This window comes from Miniopterus natalensis, chromosome 13 (assembly GCF_054644295.1).
Source record: "Miniopterus natalensis isolate mMinNat1 chromosome 13, mMinNat1.hap1, whole genome shotgun sequence".
Classification (NCBI taxonomy): domain Eukaryota; kingdom Metazoa; phylum Chordata; class Mammalia; order Chiroptera; family Miniopteridae; genus Miniopterus; species Miniopterus natalensis.
In genome coordinates, this window is record NC_142093.1 from 10062719 (window position 1) to 10085520 (window position 22802).

A 22802-nucleotide genomic window follows, 5' to 3' on the forward strand; every position below is an offset into this window, starting at 1 on the left:
AAAAAAAAAGAGAAGAAATTGCTGAGATGGTTAGAAGAGCATTTCCACAGGAGATGGGACTGAGCTGGACCTTGAAGGGTAGTTAGCAAGGCCAAGTGAAGAAGAAAAGTATTCTGATTGGTTGGTGGAGGCTGGGGTGGGGGTGAACTTGGAAGTGGGGGGGGGGGGCGGGTTGGAAGTGGAGGGCACAGAGGCAGGGAAGCAGGAATATCTTAGCAGGAATAGCCCTGGGGAACCAAATTCACTGAAGGAAAGTAGAGGGTTTGTGATAGAATTCATAGGAACTAAAATTGGTCAAATAGATTGGGGCAAACTTCCAGGGGCCCTTGAATGCTAAACTTAAGGATTTGGGTACAGTCCTGCGGAAGAAACCTCACCCCTGAAAGGGAAGACGGGGAGGGGAAAGGAGGGGCCTGGGCAGCAGCTCCAGAGGAGAAAGGTCAGTTAGGAGGCTGTGTCCATAGCTGGAGCATTGGGAAATAGGACCTGAGTCCTGTGGGGCTGAAGAGAGGGGGTTTTGTGATGGGGAAGCTGAAGTCTTCATTCACTAGAAGTTTTTTAAAGTCTCACACCTACAGAGACTTACATTGGGCAGCTCAACAGTTTAATTAAAACAGAAAGTCAAGTTTTAAAGTTCCTGAGCCCTGGCACAGTATTTGACTTGAAGTAAAAGCTATTCTGGAAACTCTTAAGCGGCTGGGACTTGGCTCCCCCACCACCGCCTCACCTGGGGAACCTGAAGCCTGCCTGCTGTGAAGTCCGCATTGATGTGAGAAGTTCTTTGAGGCCCGGGCTGAGGGACCTCCTTGTCAGGTTCAAAATGGCTGAGATGTGTACTTGTTACAGTTCGGTTTACTCTTTTCCATTTTTTTTAAATTTCAATATAGACTATCTTTTTAAAAAGCATTATTTTTTTAAAGAAACAATTTTCTTTCTAGTTGGTTTTTTCATGCCTTTATCAAAAATGTTTTTAAGTGTTAGGGGACAAAAACATCTTATGTTCTGCCCCAGTATTTCATAAGTTGAAACATATAAACATGAAAGTATATGTTAATTGTTTTTAAAAAATCAGCGCCTAAAAACCCTATAGTTTGTGCTCATTGTAAGTTTCAGGGGCAGAGTCTTCTTTCTGTTGTAGCCCATCATCAGATCTCTCTTTGCTCTGGTGTCTTTGTCTTTGCCAAACAGAAGCTGGGGAGTGAGTTGGGCAGAAACTCAGAGACAGAAAAGGGTGAGGGAAAGAGCAGGGAGAGGAGGCGGGGGCTGTCTCTGGAGCCCGGGGCTGAGGGAGGCAAGGCAGGAGAGGGCAGGAGAAGAACACAGGCTAGAGAAGCAGGAGCACCAGTAGGGAGACTGTGGACATGGGGGAGAGGCAGGCCAGGGTGAGCTCTAGAAGGGCACTAGGAGTGAGGAGTTACAGAGAACGAAGGTGGGGCGCACAGAGGCAGCCAGAGAGGCGGTCTATTTTAGATACACAAGAAAGAGCCCTGAAGAAAACCACCAATGGGAGCATGTGGAGGCAAGAAACAAAATTCGGGAAATGGGAAAGAGGAGGCTAAGGAGGGAAATGGTGCTAACCTAGGTAGAGAGTTAATTCATCAGGCACCAAAAGGCTCAGGGATGTCTGCTTTAGCGGAAGGAGAGTAGACTGGAGGCGTCACTGGATCTAGAGGACCAGAACCTAGATTGACACAGCAGTTGGATCGTTGGGACATTTCACATTTGGCCAGTGAAGGTTAATGGAGAATAACTTTTATTCAATTAGGATAAAAAAAATTTTCAGAAAAGCTGAGTGTAATTGGCATGAATTAGTGATGTACGCCCCCCCCCAAAAAAAAAAAAAAAATGCATCAACCACTACTCTAAAATACTTCAGGAACCTATTAAAACACAAGACACAAGTTTGCCAAAAGCTTCAGACACTTACATGCACTTAGATAACTGAGAAGGCCTCTCCATTCTTGGTCTGGAACATTCACAGTGGGATGTTGTCCTTTATCAGTTCTACAAATGACTTTAATAATACTGATTGGTAAAGACTAACTTCTGGTTTTGTTTTCCCAATAGAAAATGCTAGAACTATGCAACTGTAGACATTTTAAAGGAATACTTGTATAATTACTGAAAGTAGTTAAAGGGAAAATTCACACTGTTCTCAGCTAGTTTACTGTTATTTTTAACTCATGTGTTTAAATGAATTGTCTATCAGGAAAAAGAAGTTAAATATAAAATTGTTCTGCTAATATTTTGCTGTAATTCTAAAGGCAATATATAAAGAAGCCATGTAATAGTACATTTAGATACTATGCAAACCTTCAGGACATTAATGCTGATGTCCTGTTACTGAGTTGTGGTGGTTTTATTTTGCTAATACTGGGTTAAAATCCTTAATTTTCTAACATCATAAAGAATTTTTTTATCCTACTAAAGTCATCCGTAGAATGCTTTTAAACCAGTTTTCCAAATAACATGTGTGTTTTTTTTAACCCACCACTGGATACCCAGTCTCTGAAACTGGGCTTTTCCCAATCTTGGCAATATTAGCAACAATGCTCACTTTCGGTATTGATGGCAACCCTGTAGGAGGCTTGACCATTCCGATTTTTATTTTATTTTTAAAGTGTGAACTTTCCAGAACCCTGAGCAAAATGAGTGCAGCGATTTTCTTTTTGTAGGACAAGAAGACAGAAGAGTTCTTCTCTGTGGTGACTACAGACTAGAGGAATGCTCTAGTGAGTTTCCACTTCAAGTAGTACCCACTCATAAGCCGGGGGGGCAGACCCTTCTGTCTAAACACATCTTTTATTTGTGTTCCAGCAGGTGCAACAGGTTCAGGTGTTTGCTGACGTCCAGTGTACAGTGAATCTGGTAGGCGGGGACCCTTACCTGAACCAGCCTGGTCCACTGGGAACTCAAAAACCCACGGCAGGACCACAGACCCCCCAGGCCCAGCAGAAGAGCCTCCTTCAGCAGCTACTGACTGAATAACCACTTTTAAAGGAATGTGAAATTTAAATAATAGACATACAGAGATATACAAATATATTATATATTTTTCTGAGATTTTTGATATCTCAATCTGCAGCCATTCTTCAGGTCGTAGCATTTGGAGCAAAAAAAAAGAGGAGTTCACTTTTGTTGGGAGATTGAGAGATGCTTTTGTTTCTTTGTAAAGGCCTTGGATATTGAAAAATAAGGCAGAACAGTTGGACAATCTATTTCTTGAGCCAAATTTAATTATTCTTATTTTTGTAATCAGTCATTGGCTTCTTATCTGGATGAAGGCCTTTGGAGGAAAACCAAAACAACAAGTTGTGAGGGGAAGACAGAGCTCTGCCTCCGCTGGCCCAGCCCCAGCTCTGCCAGGAAGAAGGGCCCGTGCCCGCCCACCAAAGGCCATCGCGTGTCTCATCAGCAGCCTTCCCGGCCCCTAGCAGCTTGTGTGTACAATCAGCTTCTTCTAGCAACTCTATCTGTTGGCTTCAAGAGAATATTTTGCCTCCACGTTGTACCCCTTCTCCTTTTTTTAAAAGATGGATTTAAACCAAGATGCCTCCAAGAGTGAGGATGAAACGAGTGTCTTCAGAGGAATCCAAAAAATACCAGTTTGGGGAGAATGCAATAATTTTTGATGAGATGGGTGAAGGACAAGAAGTGAGTTCTGTCAATTATTGTAGATACAATTTTCTGGTTAAATCTGGGAAAAGGCAGCCTGTTCTTTCTGCTTTTATTGTATTAACAGCTGAAGTAGCTAAAGTTATTTAAAATAAAATTAAGTTTATGATCCAAGTAGCTTATTTTTCCCTTTAAATCTCACTGTAAATATATTTGATTTCTTGTAGAAATTTCCTTCTGTTTAATTTTATGGCTTTATTATCATACTCTTGATTTTTCTATATTTGTGTGTGAAATATAACATTGATTGAATTGCAGTTACATCTGGCTAGTAATATTTCATTATTTTAATAACTGTGATGCCATGTATGGATTTACTTTGGGATTCAAATCAAAATGCCAATGGCCAGAAAGAGCCGTTCCAGACACGCTAGAGCTCACTGCCCTAGAGTATCCCTGGGACCATCTACCTTGAGAGCAGTGTAAGGAATTGTCACCAGAAGTGCACAGGCTACTTGTACAGAGAAAAATTAGTATTCAAAGAAAATCTTCTTCTTTTTAGATTGACTTTGGGAATTTGAATTTTCATCAGTGCAAATACAAATTTATTCTGCTCTGAGGCTAATTGGTACCATATTTTCCCTTTGTGTCTTGTCACTCTGCCACATCTTGTCTCATCCTGGCCTCTGAGTCAAGGACTCAGTGAACTGACTTTCTAGTTCTAGAAGTTCCACTGCAAGGCCAGGAAAGCTTGAGGAAGGTATTGTGGAAGAAGCAAAGGTAGATCCCCATCACTCGCCTTTACCTGCACTCCTGGGCCTGTGAATGATGACAACACCTGACATTGCGCACCAGCTACCTCTGCTTCCGTGGCAGAGAAAAGGCCATAAGAACTCACAATGGAAGAGGAGCTTGGACTCAGACATCAAGGAAGAAGCCATTTTCCCAGGTCCTCCTTTCTGCATCTCACCACCCTTAGTTACAAATAACTCCATTGAACAGCATCTATTCAGAAAGTATAATGCCGGAACAAAAGATTGGTGGAAGGGCTCACATGGGTAGCAACAATGAAAGAGGAATAGGACACTCAGTTACAAACATTATCTCTTTTAGTTTTTCAGAAAAATGCATCCCCGATGTCATTCATTCCCAGCTTGGAAGCCCAGCCATATTACTCTAGTCCCTACCAAACTGCTCTAGGATGTCATTTCTGTTCTGTTTGTGATATTTAGACTTGCAGACTTCAGGAAGTTCACCTTTAACTTCAGCATTCCAGATGAAGTTTCCTGACTCAGTGCTTTTGCATAAGGAACTAGAAAAAAAAGTGGTAAGGAAAATCGGAGATGCTAAACATCCTCCCTCATCCCAACTGCACCTTAACATATGCATGTCACCTTCAAGGTTTTATAATTGCACTGTTTGTTTTATGTATGTACAGACTGAAATTATTGCTACATTTGAGGAAAATAAAATTGCTTGCTTCTATGTAATTCCTGTCATTCCACAGGAAATGCACTTTTCCAGCTACTGAATAGAATTTGTTTAACAACTTCATGGGTTGCCTCTTCATTCACAGGGAAAAAATGAAACCTACATCCTGCAGGGATTGCGAAAGCGCAAAATGACTAATGGGGAATTAAAGGGTAATAAAAGAAAGGATTCCTGAAGCCAAAAACCCTTGAAGTCACCCTAATACGAACCAGCTCAGTGAAATTTGAGGTCAAAGTGAAGGCATGATAGTGGGCCTTGAGGAAGTTCTGACTTTGACCATTTGTCTGATGATTAATCTCTCTGGTCCCGCTGTTTGTTACTCAGGAGATCTGGTCCAGGCAGCACTTCAGAGGCACAAGATACCATCTCTCCCTGTTACTGGCTTTTATATACTAGCATTTATTATGCAGATGTCGGATCTTACTTGAGAAGGCTCCTTCAATCTGACAGTGCATTTTATATTAGGCCCTATTTCTTACTTGTGTATTTTTCAGGCAGCTTAAATCCACTAATACTTGGCTAAGTAGGGCCTGGGTAAGGAGGGTAAGCAAGTGTAATAGTAGAGGATGGGAGGGTGTATATCCCACACATGTTCCTACACATAAGTACATACAGATTTGGTAGCTGTTGTCTGAAGTCATATTTATGGGGAACAAAATTTTTTCTCCCATACCTGGGATAAGGTAAGAATGATACTTCTCTTAGATGAGGCTAAACATTGATTTAAATTTATCCTAAAGTAGTTGGGAAGGCCCAATTAGAAAAACAAATAGAACAATTGAGGAAAAAGTGAGGTTGATACAGAGAAACTTCATCTTCTTTATGGTTTTGCCTAGGATAGGCTCTGTACCCAGAAACTGTCTTCTGGGTCCTGACAATGAAAGAAAAAGAAAGGACAACTGTCTGTTTACACAGGAAGCTGCTGATTTCCTTGCTGACTAGCTGATCTTCCCAGAGGAGCAGCTCCACTTAATAAAGTGAATGGTTCAGAGCAAGCTTGATCCCTGACCATTCCTGTATTTCAGAAAGATCTTGATGAGTTAATTAAGTCCATAAATTCCTTTGATTGGAGAAAACTGCCAAAGGAAGCATTCCTCCATCCAGAACTTTTTCTGCCAGTGCTAAATTAGTTTTATGTATTTTACTTTTATTGCCACAGAGCTCTTAACAAGATTAAAGAAACACAAAGCTCAGGCCTCATTCACTCATTTAGTACATTTATTGTCCTTTTCCAAGGTTAAGTAGGGATATGGAAGGATCCAGACAGACATGGACCCTCCCCTCCCAGAGCTTATATTCACACGGGGGACTTACATAGTTATAATCAGAACTGGGTTAAGTGGTGTGAGGGAGAGCTAGCCCAGGAAGGCTTCTCTGAGGAAGGACTGGCATTTGAAGGGAGGTCTGCAGGGCGAGGAAGCCAGTGAAGAGAAGCCTGAGGAACAGCACAGGCAAAGGCCTGGACCCGGGAAGGAGCCCAGAGAGCTGGTTTTTTAAATTGTTAATTAATATTCCTGAGTGTTCATAAACATTTTATTAGAATTATGTTAGCTGGTAGACTGGGAAGTGAGTTAAATCAGCCTTGGGCTCAAGGAGGAACATGAAATAGGCTTTGGGATTCACTTGGAAACTGCCAGCCAGCCACTAGCTGAGGTCTCTTCCATTACTAGCTCTATCCAGCCTGATGTACAGGCTTTTATAGAGTTTAACAGTATTCTAGAATATTTTACACAGTACTCTATTGTAGTTGATGACAGTATTTAAAACGTTCAGGAAAAATAAACTGGTACTGGGACAATCTGTAAGGTGCTTTTAGGTCCATTCATGTGCCCTCTGCAGCCCTTTGAGATAGTTGTAAAAAGAAAAACTCTAAGAGGTTATGACACAAATACTTTCTGTCAGTGGATTGGGATTTGAAACCAAGTCTTCTAGTTCTAAATTCTGGATTCATGATCCTGTACTATTATGTAGTACGAATTCGGAGTCTCATTGTGTGGCCTTAGGCAATTTTCTTATGTGAAATAACTTTTAAAAACAGGCCTCGAAAAGGAATGAGAACTTACGGACTGAGGAGAGAGGACCTGGCCCCTTCTCCTGGAGGCAGGCAGAGCCTGCCCTTTGGAGGCCTAGATGGGGGTGAGCTTTGGCATGAGGTCAGCAAGGTGTCCCCCTATAATTTTGGGAGAGGCATTCTGTCCCTTCATATCTAAATAGGAAAGGAAAAGGGGGCTCCATGAAGCTGCAGTGTCATTCCTTAGCTTAAAAGTATTTTGGAAAATGGGTTCCTTGTGGGGCAGGTATAAAATATAAAATGATTGACAGGATCCCTTTTGTGAGGCAGGAAATTTGGTTTCTTAGATCAGAGAAGCTTTCACTTTTCTCTGGCTCTTGATCCTTCTGCAGACAAAGAATTTTTCTCCTGTACTGGATTTGGGCTCTGGTCTAATCATTTATATTTGTCTCAGAACAGAATGGAGTATCTGTTTTATCATGTTTTCCTCTCAGAGGCCCTAAGGTACTGAGTAGAACACGAACTTTAGACCAAGGTTTGGTGTTTCTTCCATCTTCTGATGAGCTGTTGCTAGGCAGTGTGGGAAGTACACATGCTTGTCTGAAGTTGCTGCTTTCGGAACAGTGGAGTCAGTTGAGGAATCCTTTTCTTTCCACTCTGCCAGGCAGTATGCAAGGCTAATACTCTTGTGCCCTTTCCAAGAAGTCTTTACTGGTCCCCACACTTAGATGAGTCCCCTCTTCTTGCTAAACTTGACCTCGGAGGATGGCTAAAACTAGTGAGGCATTGGCAGGCAAGGACAGTGGTTCTCAGCCATTTTTCTGCACTAACCCCTTTTCATCAGTAACAGTGGTTCACTGTCGCCAAGATTCTCAACCAGGAAGCGCGGCACACACCCCAAGGATGGCGTCTCAGAATCTGGGGAAGATGTATATAGATTAAACAGCACTAAAATGTGCTTTTAACAACCACCTCTAGACAAGCGCTCTGCTTTCTGTCAGCTCCTTGAGAAGCAATGACCTAGACATTGATCCTCAGCTTTACAAGTTCAGAAACTCAATTTTGTCAGCTCATCCAGTGATAATTGGGCCCTAGGGTATTGAGTCATATGACTCACAGTCACAGGAAGACTTGTAATCCAGAGCATCAATTAACCAACGTACAACGGGAAGCACAGCTTCCCAGTGCTTGAACCACTCACAACCACCCTCTAGCATCTACATGGCTGGGAACTGAATAGGTAACCCACTATGAGAGGTTAAGGGAAGGCCGGACTGACAAAAAAACTGGTTTTCAATCCTGGTCCTGCCACTGACTTTGACCTTGAGCAAGTCAAAGCCAGTTTGTGTAAACTGGACACAAGACCACCTGCATCATAAAATTGTCAGGCTTGACTAGCACGTATGGACACACTGCTCATTTTAAAACATTTTTATATATAAGAAACTTATAAAGCATAGGAGATTCTTGTCATGGACTTATCACCTCTTCAAGGGCTTGCAGCACAATTTTGTTCTTTTGAAGAATATGGGTTTTTTGTAAACTTGGTACGCAAGGCCGGATACAGTGTATTTAGTGCCAGATTGTTGCTCTCCATCTTGACTCCTTCCTGTAAGCACATTACACACTATCATAATGCGTTGACTCTAAATCACACACGTTTATTTTTCACCTTTTAGGCTGGCTGCCTCCTGAGATGAGGCTGCTTCTAGGTAACACCGGAGTTTTTGATTCAGGTCTAGGGTAAGGCTGGAGAATTTGTACTGTGTTTCTAACAAGTACTCATGTGATCTGAGTTAGGGACCACCCTTCGGTAAACACTGATCTTGTTCAAATGATAATGGTCTTAGCCCATACTAGTAAGAAAATCTGCTACTTCCCTGCTACTACCTTGCTCTCACTCTGGGTCAGCATGAGTGCCTGTCCTTTCCCCAGTTTATGCTTTTGCGCTCAGATCTCTGCTCTAGGGATTTGCCTGAGCTCTTAATTTCCAGTTGTGTAGCTTTGTCTCTCTGTGGCTTTGTCATTATGTCTTACTGCAGAATTCAAAATTCTTTTAAAAAAATTATTCTTGGGTGCAGTGTCATTTGGAAACATTTTCCTAATTGTCTTGCATGGAAACAGCGGGGAGTGTTTGAGGATTCTTGAATGGCATCACTCCTTAGCAGAAAAGGAAGCAGACAACTGGCTGACTTGACCAAAAGCTCTTTGAAGGCAGCTCTTTGAGGGCTGTGTCTTCAAATATACTTTTATGCTTAGGTTCTAGCACCAAGTGCCAAGGCACTGTCCTAAGGGATTTGTACCAACTAACACATTTAGTCCACATCATACCCCTGTAAATCCCTGTTTTACAGATGAAGGTACTGGAGCTCAGGGAAGTGCAGTGCCTTGCCCAAGCTCACACAGCTTGAATGGCTGAGAGGCAGTATTTGGACTTGGGCCATCTGACACCAACCAGAGTCTGAACTCTTAACCACTATGCTACGCCATGTAACACAGTGTCAGAAAGTTTGCTCGGTGGTACGAAAGGCGGTATGCTTCCTACTTCATAGAGTAAGATTAAGTCAACAGGTTCAGTCAACTTCAGCTTGCTTCCTCTTATGTGCATCCATACCTTTCCCTACTTCCTTTCCTCCCATCTCAAAAAAGGTTTCACTCTCTCTTCAAGGCCACTCCTTCCCTATGGCCTTGGCCCACCTCATTCCACTTTTTTTCTGGACTTTTTATCAGTTATTCTATTTACTAACTTCAGTTTCTTTTCTTACCCTCCTTCTCTTCACCCATCAACTTGCTCAAGTATCTAAGAAAATTCCTTCTATGGGACCCAGCATTCACCTTTCCAACCCCCATTCAATCATTACCCTCTCCACCCATTCAGGCTTCTTGAAAGAACAGGCCCCACCTCTTACCTCTCTCTCCTTTATTGTCTCTATAGACTCCAGTCTGATTCCCACCCTCATGTGCTATTTAAACTGCTTTCACCAAGTTAACCAATGGATTCCCAATTGCTAAATATTTTCGGTTCTTATTTACTGAAAACCTACGCTGCACTTGATTACTCTCTCCCTCTTGAAACTCTGTTCACTTGACTTCCTGGGGTTGGTTCTGCCCTCAGCACTATACTAATTCTCCCTATTCATTCTCCTAGTTTCAAGTGAACATCCTTATAAAGAAAAATCATATCTAGTACCTCAGTAGTCTTGGTATCTAGGGGATGTGGGGAGAAAAGTATACCACTATTACCTTGTACTTTATTGTTTTTACATCTGTCTTCTCACTAGATTGTTAGCTACCTGAGAGTAAAAACTTTTATCTTTATATCCTCAGCTCTTAGTATAGCCTGCCACAGTAGACATGCAGCAGATATCTGTTGAACAAATTACCCTTTATAAACTTTGCTTCACAGATAGACAAGCAATTTCAGTAGATATTTCCAAATGTTTGCAAAAATACTTTAAATGTTATATAGTGTTATAGACAATCAGAGAAGGTAACTATCATTTTTGGATGGGTAAGACTTGTGAAGATATAGCACTTGAGTCAGAAATAGTTTAAAGCCCAGAGGCAGGAAAGGGAGGGGAAGAGTTTGAACATTGAACTCCCAGACCAGAGGCTAGAGGGCAGCAACATCAAGTTTGGATAAAGGAACAGAAGACTCACCTAAAAAGATAGGTAGGAATACAAATGTGGAGGGCCAGAAGGCTAAGCTAAGGAGTTCTGATTTTATTCCATGGGCAAGGTGGAGCCTATACTGAACAGGGTGCTCAGTGACCCTATATAAGCCTGGTGGCAGAACATTTGCTGGATTGTAACCAGGATCCATTAGAGGTGAGCAGACCTGTGGGACCCTCTGACAAGCAAAGTGAGAGCCTAATACAGGGTGGTAGCACCAGCAACTACAAGAAAATAGATGTAGCATTTGACAAATTTCATCAAATCTAAGAAATATGTATATTTTAACATTTAAAATTAAAATACATCTTATATTGCATGTCTTTAACTGGCAGTATATCTTTCTTAACACATAAAATAATGGTGTGTCTTAAAGTTGGTATCTTAGATTCAACAATAACTGGATGTGAATAAGAAATTCAGAGGCAAAGTTTTAAACCTGGGTTATGAGATGAACTCTGTTATCCCTAACAAAAATGGAAAGGCATTTCCTTGACCTTTTTGGTTAGGGGTCTAACCAAATCTTCTATTTGAGCAATGACCATAAACAATACTGCTGCTCATCTACTTTCTCCATCTGAACTTAGTAATAATTAAAAATAAGAGGAAGTACTTACTAATAACAATTTTAATGTGAACATGTGTCTGACCCTCAAGAAATCGTCGTAAATTAAAGGGAAGAGCAAGTTGCCACTGGAAGGAGTACATGATGCTTAGGGACAGATGGCATACAGTTTCTGGATCCAGCTGACACTCAAGTATATTAAAGCAAGTCCTAACATCAGTCATTTGAACAATCGGAACTTCTTCAAATACTGACTCACTTCTTCCTTGGGGTAGGGACGGAGGGCAATGCAAGTGGCGACATTCTCTGGCTGCTCCAGCCATAGCATGTGGTCGATGCTCTTTTGTCGCAGTGTCTCAGCCAACTCCTTTAGCGTGGTCTCATCTGGGGCCTACCAGAAGCAGAACACAGATCGAATAGCCCATTTAGGAAGTGTCAAGTCAATGGGAAAAAAGTATTGGGGGGGGTTTCCTTGTAACTGAAAGTGGAGGAACAAGTTCTCCCAAAGGAGCTGTAGAGCAAGCTTCCAGAAGTAACAGCTTCACTGCTCCATTTCCCATTCACTCTCTGTAGGACCTTAGATAAGCTGCCTGGGGGCTAGGGGGGGGAGAGGGAGAAGGGGAGAGGCTTAATATTTATGTTTATAAAATGGAGATTTTTCTCTTCCTTCTTGCAATGCTGTATGTATTGTCAGTAATTATGCTCTATACATTTTCTAGTTTTCTTACGGCTGATGCCCAAATAGCTATCCCTAATCCTTCAGCCAGCTCTGACTTTAAGAGTTGACTACTACTGGAAGGATTTCTGAAATCATACTGTCTCCACCTCCCTCCTCCCCGCTCAACTTACCCCACCTAGGATTACCAAACCTAGGATTTTCCTTCTGGGATAGTTCCCACTAGTTAACATGAGGGAGGGCAAACTATTCTCTAACATCCTTTGGAAATTTTTTCTCACCATCCTTATCACCAGTGCTGAACCCCATTACAGTAAGTATTAAAACTACCACTCGGAAAATAAATTAATGTTGCATAAGGATATTTCTTCCCTATGAAGGCAGAAGCTGCAATGACGACTCCAGGTTTGTTTTGTCGAATTAGAGGATGCAGGGATTGAGCAATAATCTATTGAGTCCTTCAAGGAGAGCCCAGCTCCAGAACTCATGGTCTGCACCCCCTCACCCCCCCACCCCCTCACCCCCTCGACACACACACTTACTTCTGCAGCAACAGGCAGCAGCATTGTGCAAGTAGAGTGAGTCCAAACCCTTGCCCTACCCCTTACTGATTCGGTGATTGTTCATAAATTACTGACTTAGCTGGGCCTTTGTTTCCCCTGCATAAAACAGATGATAATGCTTCCTAGTAGTATTCAGGATTCAATGAAATTAGGCACAGACCTGTGCCTGGCACACAGTAACCTTGGCATTATATTTTTATTAGTCTTTATACCTACAGCAGTACCTTAATTTAATCACTGGTGACTCCGAAGTCCCTTTCTTGAGTCATGGCTAACAACTAGGAACCATGAGATGTCTTTTAAACTCGGGATAATCTGTGGGCTTTTCTCTCATCTTAGAAAAAAGTAAATATATTATCTGCCTGAAAGACAGGGAGAGGGGGATGTCTGAACCAGAGGTTTCTTGAGGCCCTTATCCTATAAAAAGAATCTTAATGAAAAGCTATCTGCTTCTTTTCTGCTTGCCTATAAATTCTCAAGACATTATACTACAGGTTACTGTTTGATGTTTCACTACCCAACAGCAATTTTTCTCTTGCAAAAATAACCTGTTTTTTCCACCTAGCCATGAAGGACTTACCCTACCCCTCCACCCCAGGGTTCTGGTTTGCTTATTTATTAAAACAAATACATTTTATGAGGGAAAACAGCTTTAAAATAAAAGCAATTCTTCTCATTATAAAATATGTGCTTAATGTAGAAAACGAAAAAGAAGTACTGGGAAATAAAATCCCATCACTCATTGCTTAGTATTGAGATGTATTTCCTTTTAAAATATGGATCATCTTGTATGTAGAATATAGTTAGCATCACATCATGAACACTCTTCCAACTAAATATGCACTAATAACATGATTTACACTAGTTTCATAATCCATTGAGGACAAAAATTAACCAATCCCTAGTATTGGGAATTGAGTGATTTCCACATTTTTTACCATTATAAAGTGCTCCTATGAATATCCTTGCAAAATGCTCTTTGGGTGCATCTAATTACCTTCTTGGGATACATTTCTAGAGCTGAAACTACAAAGGGTAACGGTAAGATCTGTTTGGCTACCTGCAAAAAGGACCTCACCGCTACTTTACACCCCTGGTGTTTGTGCTGCTAGGTTCAACTTACACTAGGGTTCACATTTATTTTCAAGCAATGTGGCGTCATGCCCCGGTAAACGCTTCAGCTCGACTGCACGCGCAATAAGGAACCCAGCGCCCGTATCCTGGATCGGTTTCGCGGGAAGGGAGCGGAACAAGTTCCCGGGCGGCGGCGCTGAAAGCCCGCCCGGTGCCCAGGCGGGCGAGTCCCGGTCCGCCAGCCGCCTCCCGCACAGGTGTCTACAACAGGGCCGCAGGTAAGACAGGGCGGGTGCGAGAAGCACCAAGAACGGGCCCGACGTCCACTCTTCACAGTCAGGCCCTCCCCCGCCAAGGGAAGGCTCCCTGAGTAGTAGCTCAAATCACCTCAGAACCGTTTCCAACACTTAGATGCTAAAGACCACCCCCGTAACGCCAGTCCCCAGCCACGACGGTGGGCCCGCTGACTCAAGGCCACACCCACTTCCGGTCTCGGCGCCCCTCCCCCTCGGCCCGGTGCCTCACCTCAAGGACCACCTTGCGCATGCGCCCCAGCTCCTGGAGGTAGGCGACTGTGTGCGGGTGGTCGCGGTGAGTGTGCAAAGCCGCAGTGGCTGCGTGACAAGCCTGCGCTACCAATGCGCCCGCTGGCCAGGAGAACGGAGCCTGCGATAGATCCTTTCGTAACACCAAGTATTGGACTAAGATCTGCGGCTGCGCTCCAGGTGCCGCCATCTTCCTGCCCAGCAGTAAGGCCTGGCCTATCCCCCGGTGCATGCCGGGATCAGGGAGGGGCCTTGAGCGCCGCCATGTTTTTGTACGGTGGCTGCGCAAAGCATGCTGGGTCCTATCGGCTTGGTTTTGAAGGAGGACGGCGGGAACTCGAGGACGGCGGGAACTCTAGTCCCAGGGCTGGGTGAGCCAGAGGAGAAAAGGTAAGGGGAAATGAGACTCCGTGAGGGACGGGACGGTGACCAGGGTGGGAGGCTAACCGGCCTCTTACAGCTCCTTCCGTGAGGAAGGCAGCACGGCTGGAACCGAGGGGCGGTGCCCTCGGGAGCGCGCTGGGCCCGCGAGGTGGACGCGGACGCCGCGGGCTCGCACTCGGGGAGAGCGCGGGTCAGGGAAGGGGAGTCCTGGCAGTGACGCTTGGAGTGTTGAGTTGTGTGTGTCCTACCGTCTGGGTTTGTCTAAATATGACTAGATGTGACTCCCCATTTTTCCTTTACCAGCAAGGAAATTTTGGTCCCTGTTAGCAGTGCCTGACAGCTTCCTAGGAAGGCTCTTGGAAATCTGAGTCAATGGAACAGGCGAAACCTTTAAGTCAAGAGGGCGAGTCCAAAGGAGGTACTGTATTTAAATGGTTGCGCTTACCTGCTGCTGTCCAAAGGTGACCCCCAGGCTCAGGGCCCTTTCCTCCTAACGCTTGTGCAACCTGTCCAGTTTGGGAGCAGAATAGTGAGAGGAGCTAATACGAGCATGCGCCCATTGCGCCTCACAGGTTTTGCGGTTTTTGCAAATTGAAGGTAAAACCCTCCACCTGCAAAAAGTTAGGACTCACTTTATTGCTTGACCTGGAACCGAGCCCACTACCTGGAGGCATACCCGTATTGAAGACTTACTTAGAGGGACAGACAGCTACCGTCAGGGAAAAAATGCTTCACATATTTCTAGGCCCCTGCCCCTTTTTAAATCGATAGTTTGCATTCATAATATGCTCAGTGTTTCTACTCAGAGCTACAGTTTGGGCCAGTAAGGTCTCTCTCCCTCTTCCCAGGATTTGGGGGGCCATGTATGCATTACTCCTGTGGAAGAGGCAGTGCAGGCAGTGGCTTTGGCGTTGGTTAGGTTTGGTTTGAGTCCCGGCTCTGCTATTATAAATACTGTGGCTTCGGGCAAGTTATTTTACCCTTCTCTGCCTCCGTTTTTTCACCTGGGAAATAGAGGTGAATAACAGCGTTGTGGTGCAGTAATACAGGTGTGGTGCACCTGTACTGGTTCTTAGTCATTCTCCAGGGAACTGAAATTTGCCTCAGTTTCTTGCAAGCAGTGAGCTTGTTTTCCTCTCTAATACCCGGTAATATTTGTGGACAGCTCCTTTTAGTTTGTGTCATGATGGTCCTGTACTAATATTTTTCAGAGCTTCAAAGAATTACACATGTGCACTTTGAGAAGATATGCTTTAAAAAAACCTACATTTTAAAAAACAGTTTCTGAGAAGTTCGTGAGTTTGATGACTATGTGTTTTTTTCTGGGTTATTATGATCATGGATTGAGATTAGCTGTATTCAGATAATGCTCTTTTTGGACATTGTCCTGGTTAGGGACGGCCTGTTTGTACATCAGTTTTCAGGCTAAGAAGTTGCTGAGCTTTGGCTTCTGGTGTCAGTTCTTCTGGTTTTATAAATTGGGGCCAGTGCCTAACGATTAACTGGGCACGACGTTCTGAAAAAAGGGTCACCCTTTGTTCTTCTCTGAAATGCTTCATGTGGCCAGAGTTAGAAATCCTTGATTTCTTGAGAAATTCTCTTTACTTTCTTCAGGTGTTCTAGCTCACTTGGAAAGACTAGAGACTAGATCTCGTAAAAAATTTGAAGAGCCACAGGAAGCACAGGCAGTGGAAAGCACTCTTGGAAGCAAGATTCATAAACTGAGAAATCTGCGAGATAAATTGAGGGCTGAAGTGAAACGACGTCAAGCCAGAGTGAGTACAAGGGTGATTGTCGGCAGGTTTTCCTAAGGTGTAAAGAGCATGATCTGGGAATTCGCAAATTTGTATAATGTGTTTTACCTGTGATCTTAGTGGATCGATTTCAGTCCTTGATCCCTCATGAAACCTGTAGAGTATCAGCTAATATCAGTGTCAACTAACCATTGTCAGGCATTATGATGGCCCAGGCAAGTTCTTCATAATAGTCTTTTAACTTGCCCTCAGACATGAACCTGTTGCCCCAGTCTCATCCTGACTTGATTCATTGGTATTTTTGTCATTAGTGCCATTTTTCTGTTACCCAGACTTGGCGCCTCACAGTAAACTTTGACTCTTTCCTCTTTTCAATTTTCTGTCTAGCCGAGTTCCACCAGCAAGAACTGTGAAATTTTCCTTTAGATAGTCTTTGTGCTTTCTCCTCCACTCTATTGCAGTCGCTCAGGTATTGTCCACATCTCTTACAAATATTTATCAGGTTATTTGGATGTCAGTATTGTTGTAATAGTCTGCTACTTCTCTTCTTGTATTTGTACTACTCCAGTAAATCCTGCACAGCCAAGAAAATGCTTTCATAAAACACTGTGCCATTTCCTTGCTCAAAAACCTTCACTAACCATTCATTGCCCATGGGATATAGTCAGCCTTCCTTCTTTTTCTCACCTTCCCACTTCTTTTCCATTTCCCCCTTTACTCCTTTCTCTCTCTTCCTCCCTCCCTCCCTTCACTTTTTTATTAAAGTAAAAAATATATGTAAATAAATATAAAGTGCACAAATCTGCAGAATCTTTTACAAAGTGCACACACCCTGTACACAGATCAAAGCAGAGAGTATCGGTGTCCTAGAAGTTTCCCTCTTGTATCCTCCCAGTCATTTCCCTCAAGGTAACCACTATTCTGATTTCTGTCATCATACGTTGGTTTTACCTGGTTTTGAACTTCATATAAATGGTAAAAGTATGAAATGCTTATGTCTGGCTTCTTTGGCTGAAGTATGTCTGTGAGATTCATCCATGTTGTTGCATGTAGTGGTCATTCTTTTTTTCATTGCTGTATAGTACTATCATTTTATGAATATTCCATAGTTTACCTATTATGCCATTGGTGACATTTGGATTAATGGAGCTATTTCACTTTGGGGCTATTAAGAATACTGCTGCCCTGACCAGTGTGGCTTAATTGGTTGGAGCATCGTCCTGTGCACCGAAGGATCACAGGTTTGATTTCCAGTCAGGGTACATATGGGAGGCAACCAATCGATGTTTCTCTCTCGCATCAGTGATTCTTTCTCCCTCTCCCTAAAATCAATAAAAAATACACATATCCTCGGTTGAAGATGTTAAAAAAAAATGCTGCTATGAACATTCTTGTTCCTGTGTTTTGATGTAAAAATATATTTTTCTATTAGGTGTGGATTTGGTAGAATTACTGGGTCACAGGGTATGCATATTAGCTTTAGTAAATACTGCAGTTTTTGAAAGTGATTGCACCAATTTTACATTCCCAGCAACAGTGTACAAGCTTTCTGTTGTTTTGCAACTTTATCACTACTTGATATTGTTGGTTTTAAAATTTTGACATTATAGTGGGTGTGTAATAGTACCTCATTGTGGATTAATTTTCATTTGCCTAATACGTAATGACGGTAAGTACCTGTACTGAACACGTCAGAGTCTTCTGTTGTAAAGTATACTTTTCAAGGCTTTTACAAAAATTTTATTGGGTTATCTAAGTTGTAGAATTCTTTACGTATTTTGGATGTCTTCTTTTTCCTTGGCTTTCAGTCATCGGTTTCTCTTTCTTTACATGCCTAGTAAAAGTTTTTTTATTCAGTGATAAGTATTGTATATGAAAAAAAGTGCCATAACCTCTGCTTAGCTTTTTAACTTTTAGCAGTTTCTTTCTGTTTGGTTCCTCAGTACCCAGTATACATATGCAGTTTAGAAGTTGGCAAATGCCTGGGAGGTACATTGCCTAAAGAATGTTGGGTTGTGTTTCCTATGGGATCTTGGCCCCTAGAAAGACTGCTTTGGTAACCCTGGCCTCCAGTTTTTGTCTCGGTGAGACTGCTACAAAGTGTAGCCTACAGCTTTCTATGTGGCCCATAGGCCTTGTGATTCAAATCAAATGCTTGGAGGGGGAAGCTATAAGCCCAGCCAAGCTCAAAGCACTTACCTTTAACCTTCAATTTGGCTATTTTGGTGGCTGTGTAATTTCTTCAGAGCATTTTGTTTGTTTGCTTGCATGTTTGCTTACTTGGTTTTGGAATTTCATCCAGGTTGTGTAGTTCTCAGAGGGAAAGTTAGTCTGAGACCATCTGTTGGGCCATAGTTCTAAGTGTACATCTTAGAGTCAGTATTTCTTACCCTGGCACTTGAAAGCTTGCACAGTTTGACCCAAACCAACTTTCTAGCCTTGCCTCTTCGCAAGTGTTTGGCTCACCCTGTGCTCATACTAGACTTTTTTCACACTCTTTTTCTTTCACCTTGCACAGTACTCTTCAGACCAGCACAGTTTCTGCTTCTGATTCCTAACACTGTGACCCGCAAGATTCTTCCTCCACTTACTGTGAATTCGTGGCACTGTAGACACTGTAGCATTTCTTCATTCATTATGTAATAAACACTGCATTCAGCTTTATTCCAGTTAGGTGAGGGCAGAGACTTTGTGTTATGCCCCTTTGTACCCAGTGTGATTTGCCGCCTATCTTTCAGGTTGAAGCCAATGTAGAACCTGACCAAACGTTTGAGGTCAGTGAGCAAGAAGTTTTGGAAAGAAAGCGGGAAAATGTGAGAGCCATTCTGCAAGCATATCGTTTTACAGGTAGACCTTTTTCTGACCTATTTAGTCTGGGTCTCTTGTCTCTACTGAGTTAGTTTCCTAGGTGTATTACTTGTTCTGGACTTACTTGAGCATTGGTTTTGGCCCCTCAATACACACACAAAGCTGGCATGCTGTTTGTAGGCATCTTTACCTACAATATTGGCCTCTTTGTGCAGCAGATTGATTGGCAGTTGGTTTCAACTATACATTTTCGCTATTCAGCGTGTGCCAGATCCTGTACTAGAGCTTGCTTTACTGCTGGCTTGCTTTATGCCACTGGTCAAATACTTTGAACTGCTCAAGTCTGTTTCACCATTAAAATGGGGATTTATTCTCCCCGTTATCTGTCACAAGAGGATTGTGGGAAGAGCTGGGGACTATCGTAAATTATGTAACACTCAGAAAAAAGAGAATAGATAAATTGAAAATTTCAAAGTCTCTTCCTCGATAATTTTATATTTAGGATTTTTTTCTTTTCCACCATTTCATCATTTTAATTCAAACTCAAAGTGTGCCAGAATTAACAACAGGAAAGAGTGTATGACATTCACTTGTTCAACAAACATTTGCGCTTAGGCTGTGTATGCTAAGTCATGCTGGGGCAACTGGGATGCCCAGATGAGGAAGACACCGCTTTCCCTGACAGCTGTTGAGGGATGTTATCTTGTTCACCTCAGGGCTCAGTGGAAAACTGACCAGTCGAGGAGTCTGTGTTTGCATCAACACTGCTTTTGAGGGGAACCTGCTAGATTCCTATTTCATGGACATTGTCATACAGAAACCACTTCGGATACATCGCCATTCGATTCCAGTCTTCATTCCCCTAGAGGAGATATCTGCAAAATACTTACAGACTAATATTCAGCACTTCCTGTTCAGTCTCTGCGAATACCTAAATGCTTACTCTGGGAGGAAGTACCAGGCAGATCGACTTCAGGTATCTGTCTGGAATCTTACATAGCATTTGATGAGCCCAGGATAGGCTTCAAAGGGGGAAAAGGAGGTCCGGTTTTCTTTTGTATTTTAAAATGTTTCATAACTGAGTCAGAAGTTTGACTGTTATCCTTCTAATGCTTATTATTTACATACAAGCTATTTTCTACTCTTTTCTTCCCTGATGAAACTGGGTGATGTCAAAGCATGAATACTGGTTAAGGGATTACTCCCTCCCCAGTGGTTGTCTTCAGGCTTTTATATTTGACCTTTCCCCTCTCAAAGTAATAGAGTACACATGGTATACTGTTAATTCAGCAAGGATTGATAGAGCACCTACTATGTGCCAAGTGCCTTGCTGAACCTGGGGTATAGGTGCAAAGCAGAATAATGCTTTCTGAAACATCACAGAATAATACTGTCCATCTTTGCATGAACTCTGCCCTACCTTTTTAGGGTTACAATTGAGCTAGGTTTGCAGAGGGGGGAACAGACAAGAATGAATGCAGTGGGGAATGAGTGACACTCATAAGCTTCGTGTTTCCCCCTCAGTGCATTTGGAAAGACATTGAATTTCCAGGCTTTCATTTAGATAAATTGGTATGTGTATGCAGACACAAAGCATCTTAGCCATGTATATGATGTCAACGAAATTCTTGGCAGAAATAGTATCTCCCCTGTACCCCTGGCCATTTACTTAGTAAGTGCTTCCTGCAGGCCTCCTTAGGCTGCCACTGACTCTTAGTTATACTATAAATCTCTATCATTAGTCCTTATAGGCCTTTCTCTGTCCTTTATTCCTCTGAAATTTAATTAATGGGGCCCTATTTTGGGTAGACAGTGTTTGAAGTGTCAACAGCCACTTGCTGCCTTTGGAGCTGTAATTGTCTATACTTTGTGTCTGTTTTGACCCCACCTCCATTAGAGTGACTTTGCAGCCTTGCTGGTTGGACCCTTGCAGAGAAACTCACTGTGCAACCTGCTATCATTTACTTACAAAGCAGAGCTGAGTAGCCAGTCCTTCCCATTTTGTGCTAGACTGATGTATAAGGATATCACAAGAACCCTTCCAACTGATGTTACTGTTGCTTATGAAGGTAAGAGGAAGATTACCTCGGTGGAGAAATAAATAATAAGCTCTGGGTTACTTAGGTTGAGTGAAACAGGGTAAAATAGGCAGATGTAAGTTGGACCTCTTGAGACACTTTCCTCTATTTATACATGATAAGCAGAAAAATACAAAGACAGTAAAATTTGTTTCTACCAATTTTTTCTCTTCCTTTGTAAGTAGTAGATATTATCATAGTTTTCCCTCCTCCTCTGCTCCTTCCAACTCAGCCAGTGTTTTTTCAGCTTATAATTTGTTTTCATTAGAAACTGCTCTTGAAGAGACAGCTCATGAGGCTGAGTCATAGGGTCAGAGTGGTAAAGAAAGCCAAAAGACTCATTTCACTCTGAAGCCTAATGGACATAAGTCAGTATACATTGAGCTCTCTAGAGACTATTCTCTAAATGGGGAATTTTTTAGAACTGGCTGAGATTTTGTGTGTTTGTGTGTGACCTTGTTTCAGTTAAGTGTGCCATAGTAATGTGACATGGGCAATAATGAAGAATAAGATAAAATGCTTTTAGGGGGCAGGAATTTTGAAGCTGCCACAGGTTTCATACCATAGGTTTTTAGTTTTGTTTTTTTAATCCTCACATGAGGACATGCTTATTGATTTTAGAGAGGGGAAGGCGGGGAGAAACATCGATGTGAGAGAGAACATCAACTGGTCGCCTTCTGCACAAGCTCCCCACCAGGAATTGAACCCACAACCTTTGGTGTATGGGATGATGCTCCAACCAACTGAGCCATACCGGTTGGGGCATACCATAGGTTTTTGATTTCTCTAGGCAAAGTCTATTCTGAGTTCCCCATCTAAAAATTACATTGGTCCACCCTGACCAGTATGACTCAGTGGTTAGTGTCTGGCCATGCACCAAAGGGTCATGGGTTTGACTCCTGGTCAAAGGCACGTACCTCAGTTGCTGGTTCGCTCCCTGCCCCCAGTCAGGGTGTGTGTGAGAGGCAACCATTCGATGTGTCTCTCTCACATTGATGTCTCTCCCTCCCATTTTCTCTGAAAAGAAATGGAAAAAAATACCCTCAGGTGAGGATTAACCAAAAAAAGTTACCTACATCCAGAGTATCAGTGATCAGGTTCTGATTCTCCCAATTGCACTAGATGAGACTGATAGAGTCTTTCTTAGGGACTGACTCACTGTCTGCCTCATGGGAAGAACAGCGGGCCACCCATGAAAACCTGTTCCGCACAGAGTCCCTACATCACGTGTTTGCTGCATTTGCAAGAAGAGAAGAGAAGTTGGACATGAGCCTCGTCCACTAGGATATTATTTTCATTAAAGAACACATCAAAAGTGAGTAAACGCGTACTATACACAGTCCCAGGCAAGGTCGCAGGACTGAAAACTGTTAAAAGGCTCAGACTTCTTGCCTGGGAACATCCTTGCCATGGAGACAGGCACCCACCTCATCAGGACGATGAAGGGGCAAGTTTGAGTGTAGACATTGGCATTTTGGGACCTTTCTCGATGACTGCCTGGTCACTTGTTAAATGCTCAAGATCGTCAGTTCTTGGAGATAAGTGATTTGCCCGTACATTTTAGCT

The 22802-nt window shown here is 42.7% G+C and overlaps 3 protein-coding genes across 4 annotated transcripts in view; 2 read left to right on the forward strand and 1 right to left on the reverse strand.

Annotated features, from left to right (window-relative positions):
- The window catches only part of NCOA1 (nuclear receptor coactivator 1), a 163346-nt gene extending 158246 nt beyond the window's left edge, over positions 1-5100 (forward strand). The window contains exon 23 of the mRNA XM_087823400.1: positions 2818-5100. Within this exon, the coding sequence (XP_087679526.1) occupies positions 2818-2988 (171 nt within the window). The 3' untranslated portion in view covers positions 2989-5100. The remainder of the gene's footprint in view (positions 1-2817) is intronic.
- On the reverse strand, positions 1569-14444 carry PTRHD1 (peptidyl-tRNA hydrolase domain containing 1). 2 transcript variants are annotated; one of them, XR_015715512.1, is made up of 3 exons: positions 14193-14444; positions 11407-11745; positions 1569-1681 (listed from the first exon to the last, which is right to left on the reverse strand). XR_015715512.1 is itself a non-coding variant. In XM_016209030.2 (2 exons), exons 1-2 carry the CDS (start codon positions 14442-14444, stop codon positions 11575-11577), a joined length of 423 nt encoding a protein of 140 aa, XP_016064516.1. In that variant the 3' UTR covers positions 11400-11574. The 2 variants fall into 2 exon arrangements, 1 of the variants encoding a protein (XP_016064516.1); XM_016209030.2 differs by lacking the exon at positions 1569-1681 and having other exon boundaries at positions 11400-11745.
- Positions 14218-22551, forward strand: CENPO (centromere protein O). Its single transcript, XM_016209014.2, has 7 exons — positions 14218-14602; positions 14900-15014; positions 16211-16371; positions 19089-19197; positions 19875-20134; positions 21056-21227; positions 22384-22551. Exons 2-7 carry the CDS (start codon positions 14969-14971, stop codon positions 22518-22520), a joined length of 885 nt encoding a protein of 294 aa, XP_016064500.2. The 5' UTR covers positions 14218-14602; positions 14900-14968; the 3' UTR covers positions 22521-22551.
- Positions 22552-22802: the final 251 nt, after the last annotated feature.